Raw genomic sequence first — 16330 nt, forward strand, 5'->3', positions numbered from 1 at the left:
TTCTATAAATGTTTATGGTATGGTGAAGTTTATTAGCTATTGAATTGAATGTTATTGTGAATTTTACAACAAAAAACACACATAAGAATTTTGCTTTGAGGAATCTCTTTTTGGGGAATAAACAGTTCAGATTTTTATTGTTTACAAAATATTTTCAGACGAGATTTAATTGCTTCTTCAAAAATATGTTATGCAAATAAGATTATGTATGTGTATTTGATTTTAGTATGTTGGGAAACTTGCTTCTAGAAATCCTTTTTAAAGTATAAGAAGCTTTGACTTTTTCTAGTTCGATAAAATATTTTCAGTTTATTTAAATATCTTATGAGAATTGCACTAATTTGTACAAATATTTTATACTAGGAACTGGATTCGAATTTTTCATTTCAGAAACATTTTTATGCAACTGAAGTTTTTTTTTATTTTCTTATAAATTACAATCTGTCTAAATTGAAAGACATTGTGTAATTAGTTTGACAAATAACATAGAATTTTAAAAGGAAAACCCAGTGGTTCACCTTTTATTATTCTACTAAATTATATCTTAATTGAATTTTGGTATTGCAATTAAAGGTATGTATATGCGTTTGAATTTTTGTATGTAAAGAAATTTTCTTTGAGAGATAAGGTCTGACTTGTACCTAGTTTGATAAAAAAATATTAGATTATTTTATTTATCCTATAAGATGTGCAACCTTTGTAATAATTTATTACTGAGAACTAATTTGAGTTTTTTTTATTACTACAATATATTTATGGAACTAAATTTGAGAAATTGGTAACCAGAGTAAACTATCCGAAATATTCCAGAACGCCAACTGTGAATATACCAGAAATATACCAGAAACCGTGTCGAAAAATTTGCTATTATTTTAAATACATATCCAATTAGTTTACATGCTACTTTTATCATTTACCCTTCATCATTTATCCTTACATTATTTTACTTGATTATTTCATTATATAAATTAAATAGTTCCATAGTCCACTCGGGGTCTTCGTAAATCGTGAAACAACTTTAGAGCCAAAGAAGATTATTTGCTACCATTTAACGACATATATTAATATTATGTTTATTTCAGTTTTGCAACATTATTTTGTTAAAAGCTTCTCAAATCCTTGCCGTATCCCAGATTGCCCGATTTGTGGGATGTCATACTCGGGTTACCAACTCCTCTTTTATCCGTTGATTTGTTGGAAACCTTTATTCGTTTATGTTGGTGAATTTTCCAGCTCATTCTTTACAAATACATTTTTTTCAATTTACAGATGCGATACGATGCACCTTTCTTTACGACTTGGTTTTGTACGAACTGGGCCGTCCTATTCTTTCCTATTTATGCTTTAGTCCGAATGGCAACTGGAAAATGCGAATCGCCCACGGATATTTTCGCCGAAAGCCTTCGGGCTTTTAGAGATAAAGGCTTCACTGCAGGTAATAATTTCTTGTTTACATAATGTTATACTTTATTGGTATCTTCGTGAAAATATGCTATTTTTTCTGTTCAAATTTGTTGAAGATATGCGAATTCTTATTAGCGGTAAATTTAACTCAAGAAAAGGCATTTTGAAAGCATAGTTGATATTGTAACATTTTTTAAAATAAAAAGTTATTCTGGTCATAATATTGTTTATTGATATAGATATAATATATGACTCATATTTATTTTGGTATATAATATTAATATACTAAATAATAATATTTTAGTATATGATGTTTTTAACAAATTTTTTGTGTTCATTTTTGTCGATTATAGTTCCTATCATTTTTATATCGATTATCGACAAAATAATGCGTATGACAATATGATCAAAACTGTATGTATCTTGTCTAATAATACTACTTACTGCATTTTTGAGTACTTTTTTTAAATTTTCTTCTAAGAGTCTCCCCTACAAAGTGGGAATAATACATAATTTTAACAACTAATCAGTTTATATTCATTCATTCAGTAAGTTAAAATATTACAGTAAGTTAAAAAATATATTCATTCATAAACTCTTAGAAAAATGATTTATTATTTAGATTGTGTATGAATTAGCCACTTTCGAATAACGGCTAAACCGATTAGTATGCTTTAAAACAACTTTTGATTTATAATTTTTGTGCACAGAGCTTATTGATTAGAAAACTGAAGATGCAGCCGTTTTGTATTTAAGACAAAAAATATATAAAAAACGGCAATTTTGAGGGCAAAAATAGATATATTTGTATGACAAATTACGTATTTTAAAAATATGCACATACTTTTTCAATAAACTTTCAGTTCTATTCAAAGTGATACTAATTTTTCAGAATTAGTAAGATTTACTCAAGCTATTCTTTTGAATTAGTTAAAAAAAAAATTAAGTCAGTTCTGATATATCTTCAGTATTGAGGATTTGTCCTAATTTGTAAAAAACGGCAATTTTGAGAACTAAAATAGGCATATTTGTATAACAAACTATGCATTTTAAAAATATGCGCATATGCACTTTTTCAATAAATTTTCAGTTCTATTCAAACTGATACTAATTTTCCAGAATTAGTAAGGTTTACTCAAGCTATTCTTTTGAAATTGTTGAAAAAAATTCTCAAGTCAGTTTTGATTCAATATTTAATTGTTGAGGTTTTGTCCTAATTTGCCCACTTTTTCACTAATGAAATATATGAAAATTAGTAAAATAAACCTCAAAACTACTAAAAAATATGACTTTTGATCAATATCATGTTTTGATCATAATTCTATTCAAATTATAAAAAAAAATAATTATAAATAAAAATAATTAATTAAATTATAAAAATAATAATATTCAAGGTTGATTTTTTATACAATGTTAAAACTAAGAAAAAAATCACATTTTCATCTTTTCAAACATAGATCGTAATATTAATTTTTCTCATAAATATGTAGGTACTGTTACCTGTGTGTGCTTTTACAATTATTTATTTGCAGTCAATTTAATTTATTAGGCCATAATAGTTTTTTGTAAATTAATTTACTATGTATAAAATTGATTAATAATAAACGAACATATATTTCAATAAATATAATATACATTTCATTTTGACATTGCTCGGATATTTACCCGTAGGTGTAGTATCCCTCATCGTGTACGTGGTTTTGTAAACAATAATAGGTATAAATGTATATAAAAATTGACATAGTTGTGTAAATTAATTTACTTACCTTTTAGTGGTTAGTTAGAGGTAGCTACGTGATATAAGAAAAGCTGCGTTTTGTAGTTCCATGCTAATTTTTTGTGAAATTTGTCCATGGAACGGATTGTTGCAGCAATTGGATTTAAAGTATATTACTAGATTTTACCTTTTCGTCTATTTCCATTGTCTACAGGTCGCTTTTTGAGTCGTTGCTGCCTGTTTTGCGTCCTCTGGGTAGCTACGAGCTACGTCTACGTGCATTCGCTACGAGTGCTTTTGGCGACGGACGTGATGGCTTTGTTCGCGACCAACGTTGCGAGCGTCTATCTACTCTCTTGGGTCATTCTTCACGAACAGTTTGTGGGAGTTCGAGTGAGTGAGATAATATTTAGTTATACAATTAGTTTAGAATAATAAAAATAAAACTAGTGATGCGTGACATCGTGCCTTAAGGCAAATTGCTGGAACTTCCCGTACCGAAAACTAAATTATTAAGACAAACTATGCAAAACTTTGAAAAAATTTGATTTTTGAGAATTTTTTTTACTTTTGATTTTTTTTTGAAAATTTTGAACATTTTTTTAAGCAATCGCGCTGCATATCTGATTTAGAGTCTAAATATCAAAGCGCGTAAGCGCCGCGTAGTCGTCTAACATATTAACATTGGTACGGAGCCCATATAAATGTACACAAAATTTGTACTTATTATTAGAATCTTTATAAAATATCTGATTATACGATGTACATATGTCTAATGTTTATTTTTGACCGCCAAATGACATTATTTTTTACTTTTTTTATTGGATTAGACGCGCTGGACCTGCCTTTATAAAAAATTTACTAGTTCTTTATTTCGTTAATGCAAGTAAAATGTTGTATAAAAACTGAAATACCATTTTTCACACTTTTTGCCCCGTCCTGATTTTTGTTTTCACACATCCTGTATTTTAGTTCTCTGCGAAACTTTGAACACGTTTTCCTCGTATCTGTTTTTCTAAATACGATACCCACGATTTCTCAACTCTTACTGGACCAATTTACATTTTATTTTCACTGGGTTGTTTTTACAGATTTCTCTTCAGTGTGAACTACGCTCATGCCTAAATACTGATTTTTACTATTTTCAAAAAATTCGTAAATATAAAGAACTGGTAAATAACATCTTTTTTTAGGTCAGGTGTCAATTTTTTTTAGATCTCCCATTTTTACACTTTCTAGATTCTCAATTATTTTTTCAATTTTTACTTTTCTTATATTTTCAAAACAATATTATCAATACCTGTCAGAAACAATAGCAAAAATATTATTTGCTTTTTTTACGGCCTTATAAGAATCGCATAGAATTTATGCCTCTAGACCAGAAATATGCTCCCTTGATTTAATCTTTCTCAATTAATTTTGTAGCTAAGTATAGTATTGAAAATTGTAACTGTACTTACTTGGTAATATCTTGTGATAGATACTTGTATTTTCATATTTTTCATTTCAGATTGTGGCTGTGATATTATGCGACACTGGCATAGCACTTTTGGCTTATATGGATGGAATAACCGGATCACCTACTCTTGGCGGCGTTGTACTTGCTGCCGCAGCAGCTGCCGGATATGCCGTGTACAAGGTAATCTTATAAATATTGATTAACTTATTATTGATATGTGAATTTATTTTATAATTTTTCTTCAATGTTTAAAATAATTTACTATGTTACTTTTGTACAATTATGTTATATTACTCTAATACTATTTATATACAAAAAAATGATACTGATTGTGTGAGTTGAGCTAAAACACCTTTTCTACCTACATTGAATAGCCTAATGTCAAGCAGTACTTCGGTTTCAACTTAAAATTTTACCTCAAATATAATAAAATGCTAACAGTTCTCAAATATTTATTCAATCGTCCACCGTGAACATACGAGTGTCCTATATTATATGTTGAAAGTTTACGGTTTATTTCCTATCACGTCCCTATAAATCACTATAGAGACGGCATAAAATACATTATGGCACGGCTGCCGTGTTCTGTATACAAAGACCGACCTTTTCGTTGTTTCCCATATAAGCTTCAATGAAATCCCGATGGATTCATTATTTATTTTGACGGCGGCCGTCGGATGCGTCCTGAGTTGTGACCCTTGACAATTAAAACAAATTGGAAGGACTGCTGTAATAGAGGCGGCAATTCGACCACGTTGGATTAATATCTGGTTCGTTTTTATTGAGGAAAATTCTATCTAAAGGATTTGGAATTAAATAATAGCAGTCAAATATTTTAAGAAATATTAATAGAAGAAGTAGACTGAGAAATATTAGTTATCAAGTAGTAACTGCAAACTTTTACTTTCACGAGTTGTTTTTAATAAAAATTATTTTTATTCAATTTCCAATTGATAAGATTTTATCAATTACAAATTTTATATAATATAAAATTGTGCATTTATTTTAATTATTATTAGAAAATTGTCTTATCATTATATATTGTTTATTCAATGTTTGTTCGATTTCATTTTTGATAGACCAATTTGTTGTAAAACACTTTAATTGTAAAATTATGTGTTTATTTTAAAATTAACTTCAAATTGAATTTGTATTTACAATATTTTCAAAGTATTGTATTGATTGCTTTAAATTTTTGATTATATATCTTCTGTTTTTATATCAATATATAGAATGCTTTGATTTTGGCGTGAATATGTATATGTTTTTCATATACGTTCATAGAATGAATTCAGTGTTGATATTTACTTAGAATTTTACTATGCATTCGTTTTCATTCAATTTACTAATTGTATGTTCAAATTCTTTCTGGATCTACCCAGTAGGCTCTGTAATGATGATAAAATTAAAATATTTAAAATTATTTAGATTTAGCCCGCCGTTGTGTAATGGTTAGGACAAACTAGTTCCGGGTTTGGTTCAATCATTGGCCAGCACTATATCAAGCAGTATGATATGAAATATTGAAGTTATAGAACTAAACTATAATTTCCATTGAAAATCGTCTTTTGTAGGCTTTGTTGAAACATATACGACTATTACATTTACTTATCTAATAGATATAGTCTACTTATAAAAAGGTGTGGTTGACCGCTGGGTTGCCCCATCAAAAAAAATACGAAGTTTTTAAATGTACATTGGCAAATACAGTTCATAGAATACTTGGTTCTGATCTCTTTTTTTAAATATGTTTTATTGACTTCTATTTAATAATATACAGTCACTGATCTCTTTAAAAAAAAAGAACTTGAAAAAAATTAGTTCGGCTTCCTAATTCTATCTTCACAATTTTTTTCACTTCTGACATGATACTGGTTTAACTTGATTCTGTTTAAACAACGGTGATATTTTTGTTACATGATTATCTGCATATAGCGTAAAAAAATATTTGAAAAAAAAAACTGTTATGATGATAATAATATTCTATAAACTTACTTAAAAGCTACATTTTGTAATTAATTTTTATAATACAACAATCAAAGCAAATAATTCAGTACATATTTCTAAGTTTTAAATATTTTAACATGATCTTGTGGTAATTCAAAAATTTATAATTAAATGTCCTGATAGCAATCCTTCTCACGCAGTCAAATAATATATAACTGTAACAAATGTAGCAGAATGTACTTTGTATAGCTTGCTATGAAAAATAAATAAAAAAAATGTCCTGAGATTATTCACTATTATTTTTATTTTATAATTCAAATATTTTTTACTTGATATTGATTTAACTTGATTTGGTTTTAATAATAATCCATTAAATGTTTACATGATTTTTTGACATTGTAAACAAATGGGAAAAACTATTTTTAATAACGATAATTTTATAAAAATGTACTCAAACTATTTTTCATAATTATTATAATAGTTAAAGAACTTACTTCAATATTTTGTGTTTTTTTAAACATTTGGTTTTCATAGTTTTTATTCATTTGTATTACAATTTCTTGATTGTTAATTTCTACAACTATGTAATACCGTTTCCTGAATTGCATCTTTATTAGATTTATTTTACTACTTTAATGATCTTGTTTTTATAAAATAAATATATGACTTTAAAGTAATTTTAGTCTATTGAACTATTGTATAAATCTACACATGAAATCAAGTTGAAAACATTCATGTCATTCTATAAAAAGTTGCATGGATCGCAATCAGTTATCTTGTTACGTATGTTTACGTTTTTCATTTATTATGTAAAGTAGAAAAAAGTTATTTAATTACTCTTGAAACCGTGAAAGAATGTCATATCTTGATATATATGTACATACACTTGAGAAATATTTAATCTTCTCATAGTAATTGACATATATTCCATTATCGACTTTTAATTTCCGATTACTTCATTATTAGTAAAAACTTGAATATTATTTGATTCAGTTAGAATATTTATTTGTATCTCTAAGTTATTTTTGGGTGCAATATTCTTTGATAAATCTCGAAAATATTTCTTTTGTGGCTGAAAGCCAAAACACGTACAATCATGTACACAGTTTCAAGTGCAATTTGTAGAACGAAAGTAAAGAGATTTTTATTGTTTCAAGAAAAATACAAGAGATAATCTTTGTTTCAGCTCTAACTTGTAAAACAAATTCTTTTCAAATATTTTTTTGTATAATATGATTTTTAAATTTTATATATTAAAAAAAAACTATTAATAAATCATAAAATAAATTTGACTAAGTGATGCATGTCATCATGCCTTAAGGCAAATTACTGGAACTTTCTGTACCGAAAATTAAATACTTTAAAAAAAGCTTTTAAATTTTTGCAAAACTTAGAAAAAATAGATTTTTGCGAATTTTGAAATTTGAAAAAACTTTTTTCAAAAATTATTTTTTTTATGAACTTATATTTTGAACTTTTTTGAAGCAATCGCGCTGCTATAGAAATGTGACCAAAATTTGTACTTATTTATTTTTTATTTGTTCTTATTTATATATTAAATTATACATATGTCTAATAATTATCTTGACCGTCAAATGGCGTTTTCACCATTTTATTATTTGATCTTTGTAACCACTAGATCTGCCTTCTTAAAAATTTAATAAATTTTTTATTCCGTTGATACAAGTGAAATGTTTTTTTGAATCATTCAAATCGGACGCTCCGTCCTCTCCAAAACAGACTTGCCATTTTCTAAAAATAGTCATCATGTCTCAGTTTTAATAGGAATCAAATATTTTCGTAAATCGTAGACGATAAATTGTATCTGCACATGCACACGCATCCATTTTTTAAGGTATGCCAAAATGTTCAGAAAGCACTGAAACGTACAGATTTGCAAAAATTATCGTTTTTGCGATTACTATACTTTACCCTACGGGAAGTTAACAGTTTCGAAATTGAAATTTTTTACATTTCTCGACGTTTTGAAGGTTTCTGAACATTTTGGCATACCTCAGGAAAAATAGATGTGTGTTTGTGTGTGTGTATGTATGGATACACTTTTTCGGTCACGTTTTCGGGCGCACGGTTCAACCGATTTGAATGGTTCAAAAAACATTCGATTCCTATTGATAGGGAGATGTGCTGAATAGTTTTTGGCAAAAGCAGGTCCAGCAGTTACGAAGATAAAGAGCAAAGAGTTCAGAAAATTGAAATCTAACTTTTGAGAGCACGGAGTATCCGATTTGAATGATCTAAAAAATTCAATTAGTAATGATTGGGAGAAGTGGTTATTACTTTTTGGCAAAGGTAGGCCCAGCCATTCCGAAGATACAGAGCTAAATGTTAAAAAGATGGCAGCTTTTGAGAGAACTAGCGTCCGATTTAAATGATTCAAAGAACTTTGTGCTTGTTAATTGACTATAACAAAATAATTGATTTTGAAGAAAAAAAATTGTTTCAAAATATTTTTTTTTTCAAAATTTTTTTTTCAAAGAATTTTTTTTTGTATATCAAAAATAAAATAGATTTTATTTTCAATTCTGACTAAAGTTCTAATATACTTTAAACAAATAATTTCAACTTTGCAATTCAGTTTATAAATAATGCTTATAAATATTAGACAATGTTACAATATTTATAATAATCTTTTTGAAAACATTTAAAATTTCTCGAACATTTCGTTAAGGCACGATGCCACACACCACTAGTTTCTAATAAATTGCAATCTGTCTTGACAACAAAAGTCAGTGTTGGAGATATTTATATTCACTTACTTTACTAATAATTCGTTATTTTAATTTTTATTCATATGACTGCAGAATTTAAGTTAAATTATCAAAAATTACTATTAGGTTTACTCCTGGGTGACCTTTCAGAACTGTTATTTTCTTATATCCTCAAAATGAATCAAATACGATTTAATTATTATTTATCCATTATCCATTTATTACACTTCTACGCACTATATTTCCCTTTTTCTCATTTATGATCTTTATGTCGTCTCAATAGCGATTTATTACAAATACGTGATGTCACGACACATTCCAATCCTTCGGTACGTATATTATTACTTGACCCGGGTGTTTCTATTTCATTCCAGGTTTTGTTCCGGAAAGTGATAGGCGAAGCAACCCATGCGCAAACCGCGCTCTTCTTCTCACTTCTGGGTCTTCTGAATGCCGCCTTGCTGTGGCCCTTGTGCCTGGCCCTCTACTTCACGGGAGTCGAGACTTTGCCGTGGGATAAACTTCCCTGGCCAGTACTTTTGGCGGCTAGCGGACTTTTACTAGGTAATTGTAAATGATACTTGGAATTAACCCTTTCCACTCACGAATTCCGAGATTTATATAAATTTTTTGGGGCATCCGAGTGGAAAGGGTTAATGGTATTTATGATAGTAATGCTTTACTTTAAGCTTTTAGGTTCACGACCGTCAGAATCAGGGACGTTATCAGCCAATTAAGGGAGTTTTCTAATCTAGAATTTAAAAAGAATCTATTTTTTTTCCTCTGTTTTCTTTGTCTGCTCTTTTACCGTTTTACCGTTTACTCCAGTTTTTTTTTTTGATATGATACCCACGATTTCTCAACTTTTACTAAATCTACTTGAAATTTTTACACAATCTTTTTATAGAGTTTTAGTATGAACTACACTCATTCTTACTCGATTTAAACAGATTGTACGTTTTCAAAAATGCATAATTCGATTTTGATGAAACTTGACGTACATTGTTACTACACTTTACTAAATATTTGACAATAATTTAAAGTTGAAACCTTCAATAGTTTCTGAGATATGTGAGGTTGATTGGTGGCTGGCCCCGCGCTCAATACTAACATTTAAAGTTTAAATCATTTCTAAATATACCGTGGACCCCCATTTTTATTTCATGGACCCCCAAATTTTGTTTTTACTGCCGTGAACCCCCTGAAAGTAGCCATGGACCCCTAACATAATTTTTTTTTTCAGGCGTTAATTTCATGAATCCTTCCACCACATCACCTTCTTGAATTAAACTTTATGACTATTTTCAATTTTCATATTCTTAAAACTTTAGTTCATAATTTGTAAAGAAATAGTAAAAATATTTTAATAATCGCGTAAAATTTATGCTTTTAGACCAAAATACCCTCATAACTCATCAAATTTTAATTTTTGGATTTTTGGGTTTGAAATTTTATAAGTTTCAACTTGTATCAAAACTTAACAGCATAATTTTTTGATAATATATAAAACTGTAAAAGTAATGCTTTTTGATTGTCAAAGATGTATTAAATTTTAAAGTTCAGTTCAATTAAAAAAATGCAGATAGAAAATGTATAATAATTTTTTTTTACTAAATATATCAAATACTCTAAAAATATATCAGATATCATATATAAATATTTTACTTTATTGAGACGTTAACTACGTTGCTACAATGTATTTAATATTAAAATTTTCGTGATATCTTAAAATCACATAATAGATGCGTTTATTAAGTATTTTTATCCATTTTTTTAATTTTATGTCAAATATCCTTTAGAAAATTCATTGTAATCTGTAACTAACATGCCTAGCAGATCTTTTCATTCGAGCTCAAGATTATATTTAATAACACATAAAAATATCTACTTTTTCAAATCAAATCTTTTATTACTAATAAGTTTAGTAAACATGTTCCAAGTTATTCCATCAACCATGTTGAAGGCGACAATTTATATCGAAAATTTCTGAAACATTGTGTAAAACTTGTTATATAATAGTGATATCTGTATGATTTGACCTATATATTATTTGAATATAAAGTTTTGAAAAGATATTCATGAAAAGAAATAGTAAAGTGACATCGTGTATGAAATCATGATACTCAATTTTGAGATATTGAGAAACGTGCTTTGCGTTTAAACTGATTTGATCTCATTAGAATTATAAATTATATTTGAAATCATTTTTTATACACGTGTAATATAAAAATAAGGTAAGGCGGGGTTCAAAGGTCCGAATTGACTTTCAAGTATACGCATAAGTAAATAATTATAATTATGCTGTCTACACTAAATGAACTCTTAATTAAATAAATGATCTACTATTTTTCTAAAATTTGTCACCTCACTGCTTTTACCTCATACACGGGGAAAAATGGGACAGAAAGACATTTCACTAAATAATAGCTACATTATTTAACCAATGCAAAATATATTATTTTAAGGGTACATTTTTCCATAGACAATACTGTATATAACCTTGATCTGGTATTTTGTCAGAGATAGTCATCAGTAGAGTTGGAATAACTATTTATCCAGTTCTTGTAAAATTGTATATTCACATTTGTATAAATAAGTTAAGTGCTGGAGTGTTATTTTCAATTACCGTAAGTGTATACAGTTTTTCCACTTTTCATCACATTGTCACATGCAATATACAAAAGTAAATATTGCGCAATATTCTTCTTTCGCTGTCTCTTTATTGTATGGTCATGTCAGTTCTCTTGGAAGTTGAGTTTAATGCATATAAATATCATTTATTATAATTGCATAACACTTTTAGTACCAGTAAAAAAAACTTCTCATAGTAGTAGACATAATTTGATAATTATTTTTATTAACCTTATTTGCATAATGTTTTAAACACTTTTTATTATTATTATAATTATGAATAATTTTCAAGTACACGCTTGTTAATTTATGATAAACTTGTATTATGCTATGATATTTAGTATAATTTTTATATAAGCGGGGCATAGGGGCATAGGGGTCTGTGGGTAAAAAGGTCCACCATCAGTATCTCAAGAACGAGCGAAGTATAGAATTTTATAGAAGTTCAAAAATTCCAAATTATTTCATAATATAAACAAAAATCAAATTTTTCATAAAGGTCAACTTCTTGCAAAAATTTCAAAATTTTCAAAAATCTATTTTTTTCAGTTAAAAAAAAAAGAACAATTTTAATTTTTGGTACGGAAAGTTTCAGTAATTTGCCTTAAGGCACGATGCCATGCACCACTAGTACTTGTATAGTACAGTATAGAATTGTTCAGTTACACTATTTTAAAGTAGATGGCAAAAGATCACCTTAATTCTTACGACGTCGCTATCAGGAGATGAACGAAATTGCATCAATATTCTTACCAAAAGTTTTTTTTCGTTGGTAGTTTTTTTTTGGTTTTGAATTCTTGTATTTAGTTTATAATACCTGAATATAATTTTAAGGTATACGTTATGTAATAGTTTTGTTCTATGTATTGTTATGTTTAAGTTAGATTTATTAGATTTGTTTTATATATAATCTTTAAAAAAGCCAAAATATGGGTGGGGTAAAAAGGCAAAAGTTAATTAATTTTAAAATCATTCTGAACACTTATATTGTGTATATCTGAGAGATTAAGTTTAACATTCTTCAGTAGAAATTTTTTATTTGATTTTGAATTTTCAGTCATTTTTAACTGTAATATATTTTTTTATTTTAAGTTTTCAACCTTCTGACGCACTTCAGTATGGCTGTAACATATAACTTATTCGTCACTTTGGGACTAATTACTGCAGTACCAGTTTCCGCAGGTAATTAATTAATTAGTATTATATTCATTAACATAAATATTAGTTTTATATATTTAAATCATTTGACATTTTAAACATCAATTTCATACAACGCATATATCATGTTGTCTTTCCAGCATTCCACATATCAAAAATCCCATTTACTTCTTCAATATTAGTTATACAATGATGATACAATTTGTTGAGATTTGTATATTTGTATTTTTTTTTTTCAAAATAAATTATTCAAAATTATTAGAAAGAATTGAAAAATATAAATCAAAAAATTAATTTGTAATTATATTTCAATATTAATTAATTGTTCATTTTTGTGGGATTACTATAACAGACGATATATTAAATTAATAACAATATGTATAAGTCAAAAAATAATGTAAGTCACTTGTTACTTACATAAAACTCGATCAATGACATAATTAGCACTCTATAAATTTTTCATCAGCTGTTTCCAGTTTTTGCAAAGTTTTTATGTTTATGTAATTTATTTGGTATACATAAATATTAATCACATAACCATAAATTAAGGAATGTAAAATGAATAAAACACTATATATTTGAAAGTATGCCGACATTCAAACAAGCAAATCTTTATAAAATGTTCAAACCTATTTATTTATATAGTAGATACTTATTCTAATGATTTTTCAATTATTTTATTACCCATTACATTTTATATCATTCTATTTGCTTAAAACATGCATTAATATTTTTCTTCCTGAATAATTTGCACCAACATTTTTACTGGATCAAAATATTTTAGTATGATTTTCAACTATAAATATTTAATTATTCTCCATCATTATTCACTTAAAATGAATTAAATGCCATTAGCCTTGTATTTCACAACATAGAATTAATTTTTAATACGGGGTCAGCGCTTTAGTTAATAATCGATTATATAAAATTTAACGCGTTAATCGTCATGTCAGTCATATGTATTTGACGCTAAGGTGTTTCACATAAGCCATGTCAGAAATATATGTGTGACAAATTTGCCTGAAAATTTCTAGGTCTGTAGAGAGAAATTTTTAATATAGAGCCATAAAAATAGTGTTTTTCCAGGAATTTTGCCATTTTTTTCTTTGATGCATGAAGTTATCTTGATACATTTTTAACTACATTAATACAGTTACCATAGCCTATGTGAAAATTTTTCTGATATTATCGTGGCGATTAAGGTGTTCAATTGATGGTGATAAAGAAAATATAAAGATTTTTACATAGACAGGTCCATACGTTTTGGAGTAAAAAGTACAAAAAATTTCAGTTTTTGAGAGAATCGTCGCTTATTCATAAGCTTTCATATTTTGTATCAATATTCAAAGCAATTGTTATTAATCTTTTTTTTTTTGATTAATTTTTATTTGTTGGATGTTTAATTACAGTAGGCAAAGTCCCAGCAATTTGTCAAGAAATACAATGCCATGCACCCTTAGTTATTATTATTAGTGTTCTGCCTTAAGGCAGGTCCATAATGTGAAAGCACCACATATCATTTGTTTTCTTTTCCTTTCTCGTTTATAATTATTATTGATCGTTATACACATTTTTATATACTTTTATACAAGTTCCTTTCCAAACTTCGGTCAGATGCTTCCTGTTCCTGTGCTTCGTTTTTCAATTTCCTTTATTTTCTCCTTTTGCTTAAATCATCAATCTTTCTTATTATTATTATTATTATTTTCCTTCCTCTTCCTATTATTATCCTTCTTCTTCTTGTTTTCCTTCTTGTTTTCCTGCTTCTTCTTCTTATTTTCCTTCTTCTCCATTTTATTTTCCTTCTCCTTCTTTTTTCTAGTTCCTTGTCCTTCTATGAACTTCGACGGCGTTGTGCCTGCTGCCGCCACTTTTTTTGCAATATTGATCCAATCCAGTTTCCTTATCCTCATGATCGTGCTCAGTAGAGTTTTTTTCTCTCGCTCTTCGCAGCACTTATTTTAGTTTTAATACTATTATAATTATTTTTATTTTCTATATTTTTATATTTTTTACAGCTCTCGACGTGGTGCTGTACGGAGCAACGTTCGCTGGTATGAAGCTGGCCGGCGTTATCCTTATAGCCGTCGGATTTTTCCTGGTAATGTTTCCTGACAACTGGCCTACATACATAACACGTCTGCTCAGGTAAGTTAAATTAGATTTTAATAATTCTGTTTGATACTTATTTTTAAAATTGAATTCAGTTTTTTAATCTAACTTGTGGTGTAAAAGAAAAATGCAACAAATCTAACTTGTGATGTAAAGAAATTGAAGTAATACGCGTTGAAAGTTTTTGTTTAAAAGGTTCTAATAATTAAGTATAATATTTAAGGTCTTAAGATTGGCGTTTTGCGACAATCAAAATTTTTTGTAGGTTTGCAAAATTGTTAACTAAAATTTGGCAGAATCAGCACTCTAAATTACATTCATGGCATTTAGCATCTCGAATACAAATATGTGCTTTAATCTTTTATAATATTGGAACTTGTAATATTTTTTCGATTCAAACTTACAATACTCTTCTCTTGTCTTCCAAACAATTTGAATTTGAAATTATGTGATCGTAATTAATTTACCTTAATATAGAAATTCTAATCAACAATCGTTAATCGACAATTGTTGATTATAGATGTCAGGTTTTTGAAAGTTATTAGGAAGTTTTAGTAATAAATTTTAAGTATAAATTTATAAATATATTGCGTTTCATGAATATTGCAGCAGCAATTAAAATTGAGCTATTAAATTAAATTAATAACTTGATTACATATTCTATATGGCAAATAATGCCTTGAATAAACAATTATGATAAATTTAAGAAAGCGCCATATACGCTGCATATGGAAAACTGAAAACCATTTATTCGTTATAAAATACTTTATTTAAAACGTATTATGTATAAATTTGAAAGCTTTTGGTAAACTTTCTAAAATTATTGTTCAGTATGCATTGGCAAAATTTTACATCATGATATGCTGTTTTGCATCATAACATGTATTTAAAGAAATTTACCAATTTGGTTAATACTTTGTTTTTTGAAGACATTCAACCTGATTTTCTTAAAAGCACAGTAATTGAACGATTTATAGCAAAATAATTTTATGTCTTCGTTATCACAAGTTAGATTACATTTATATTTATTGCAATTGTGTACTAATTACCACATAATATTTTAATGATATATCATGTAATGTTTTGTATTCTGGTGTTAAAACTTCTACCTATATGTTCCTACATGTTTACAATGTATTCTTCAAAATGTGCAATGGGCATGTGCAGCATTTT

General features: G+C 27.6%; 2 protein-coding genes across 2 annotated transcripts in view; one reads left to right on the forward strand and one right to left on the reverse strand.

Moving 5' to 3' along the window:
* The window catches only part of LOC113378339 (putative thiamine transporter SLC35F3), a 56813-nt gene extending 41616 nt beyond the window's left edge, over positions 1-15197 (forward strand). The window contains exons 4-9 of the mRNA XM_026618877.1: positions 1270-1435; positions 3336-3514; positions 4632-4760; positions 9631-9820; positions 12980-13069; positions 15064-15197. Of these exons, the coding sequence (XP_026474662.1) occupies positions 1270-1435; positions 3336-3514; positions 4632-4760; positions 9631-9820; positions 12980-13069; positions 15064-15197 (888 nt within the window). The remainder of the gene's footprint in view (positions 1-1269; positions 1436-3335; positions 3515-4631; positions 4761-9630; positions 9821-12979; positions 13070-15063) is intronic.
* The window catches only part of LOC113376308 (A disintegrin and metalloproteinase with thrombospondin motifs 9-like), a 490112-nt gene that overhangs the window by 120037 nt on the left and 353745 nt on the right, over positions 1-16330 (reverse strand). The gene's annotated exons all lie outside the window — the stretch shown is intronic.

Source organism: Ctenocephalides felis, unplaced genomic scaffold (genome assembly GCF_003426905.1).
Source record: "Ctenocephalides felis isolate EL2017-DRISC unplaced genomic scaffold, ASM342690v1 CF-g0.4_SCAFFOLD_01886, whole genome shotgun sequence".
Lineage (NCBI taxonomy): Eukaryota > Metazoa > Arthropoda > Insecta > Siphonaptera > Pulicidae > Ctenocephalides > Ctenocephalides felis.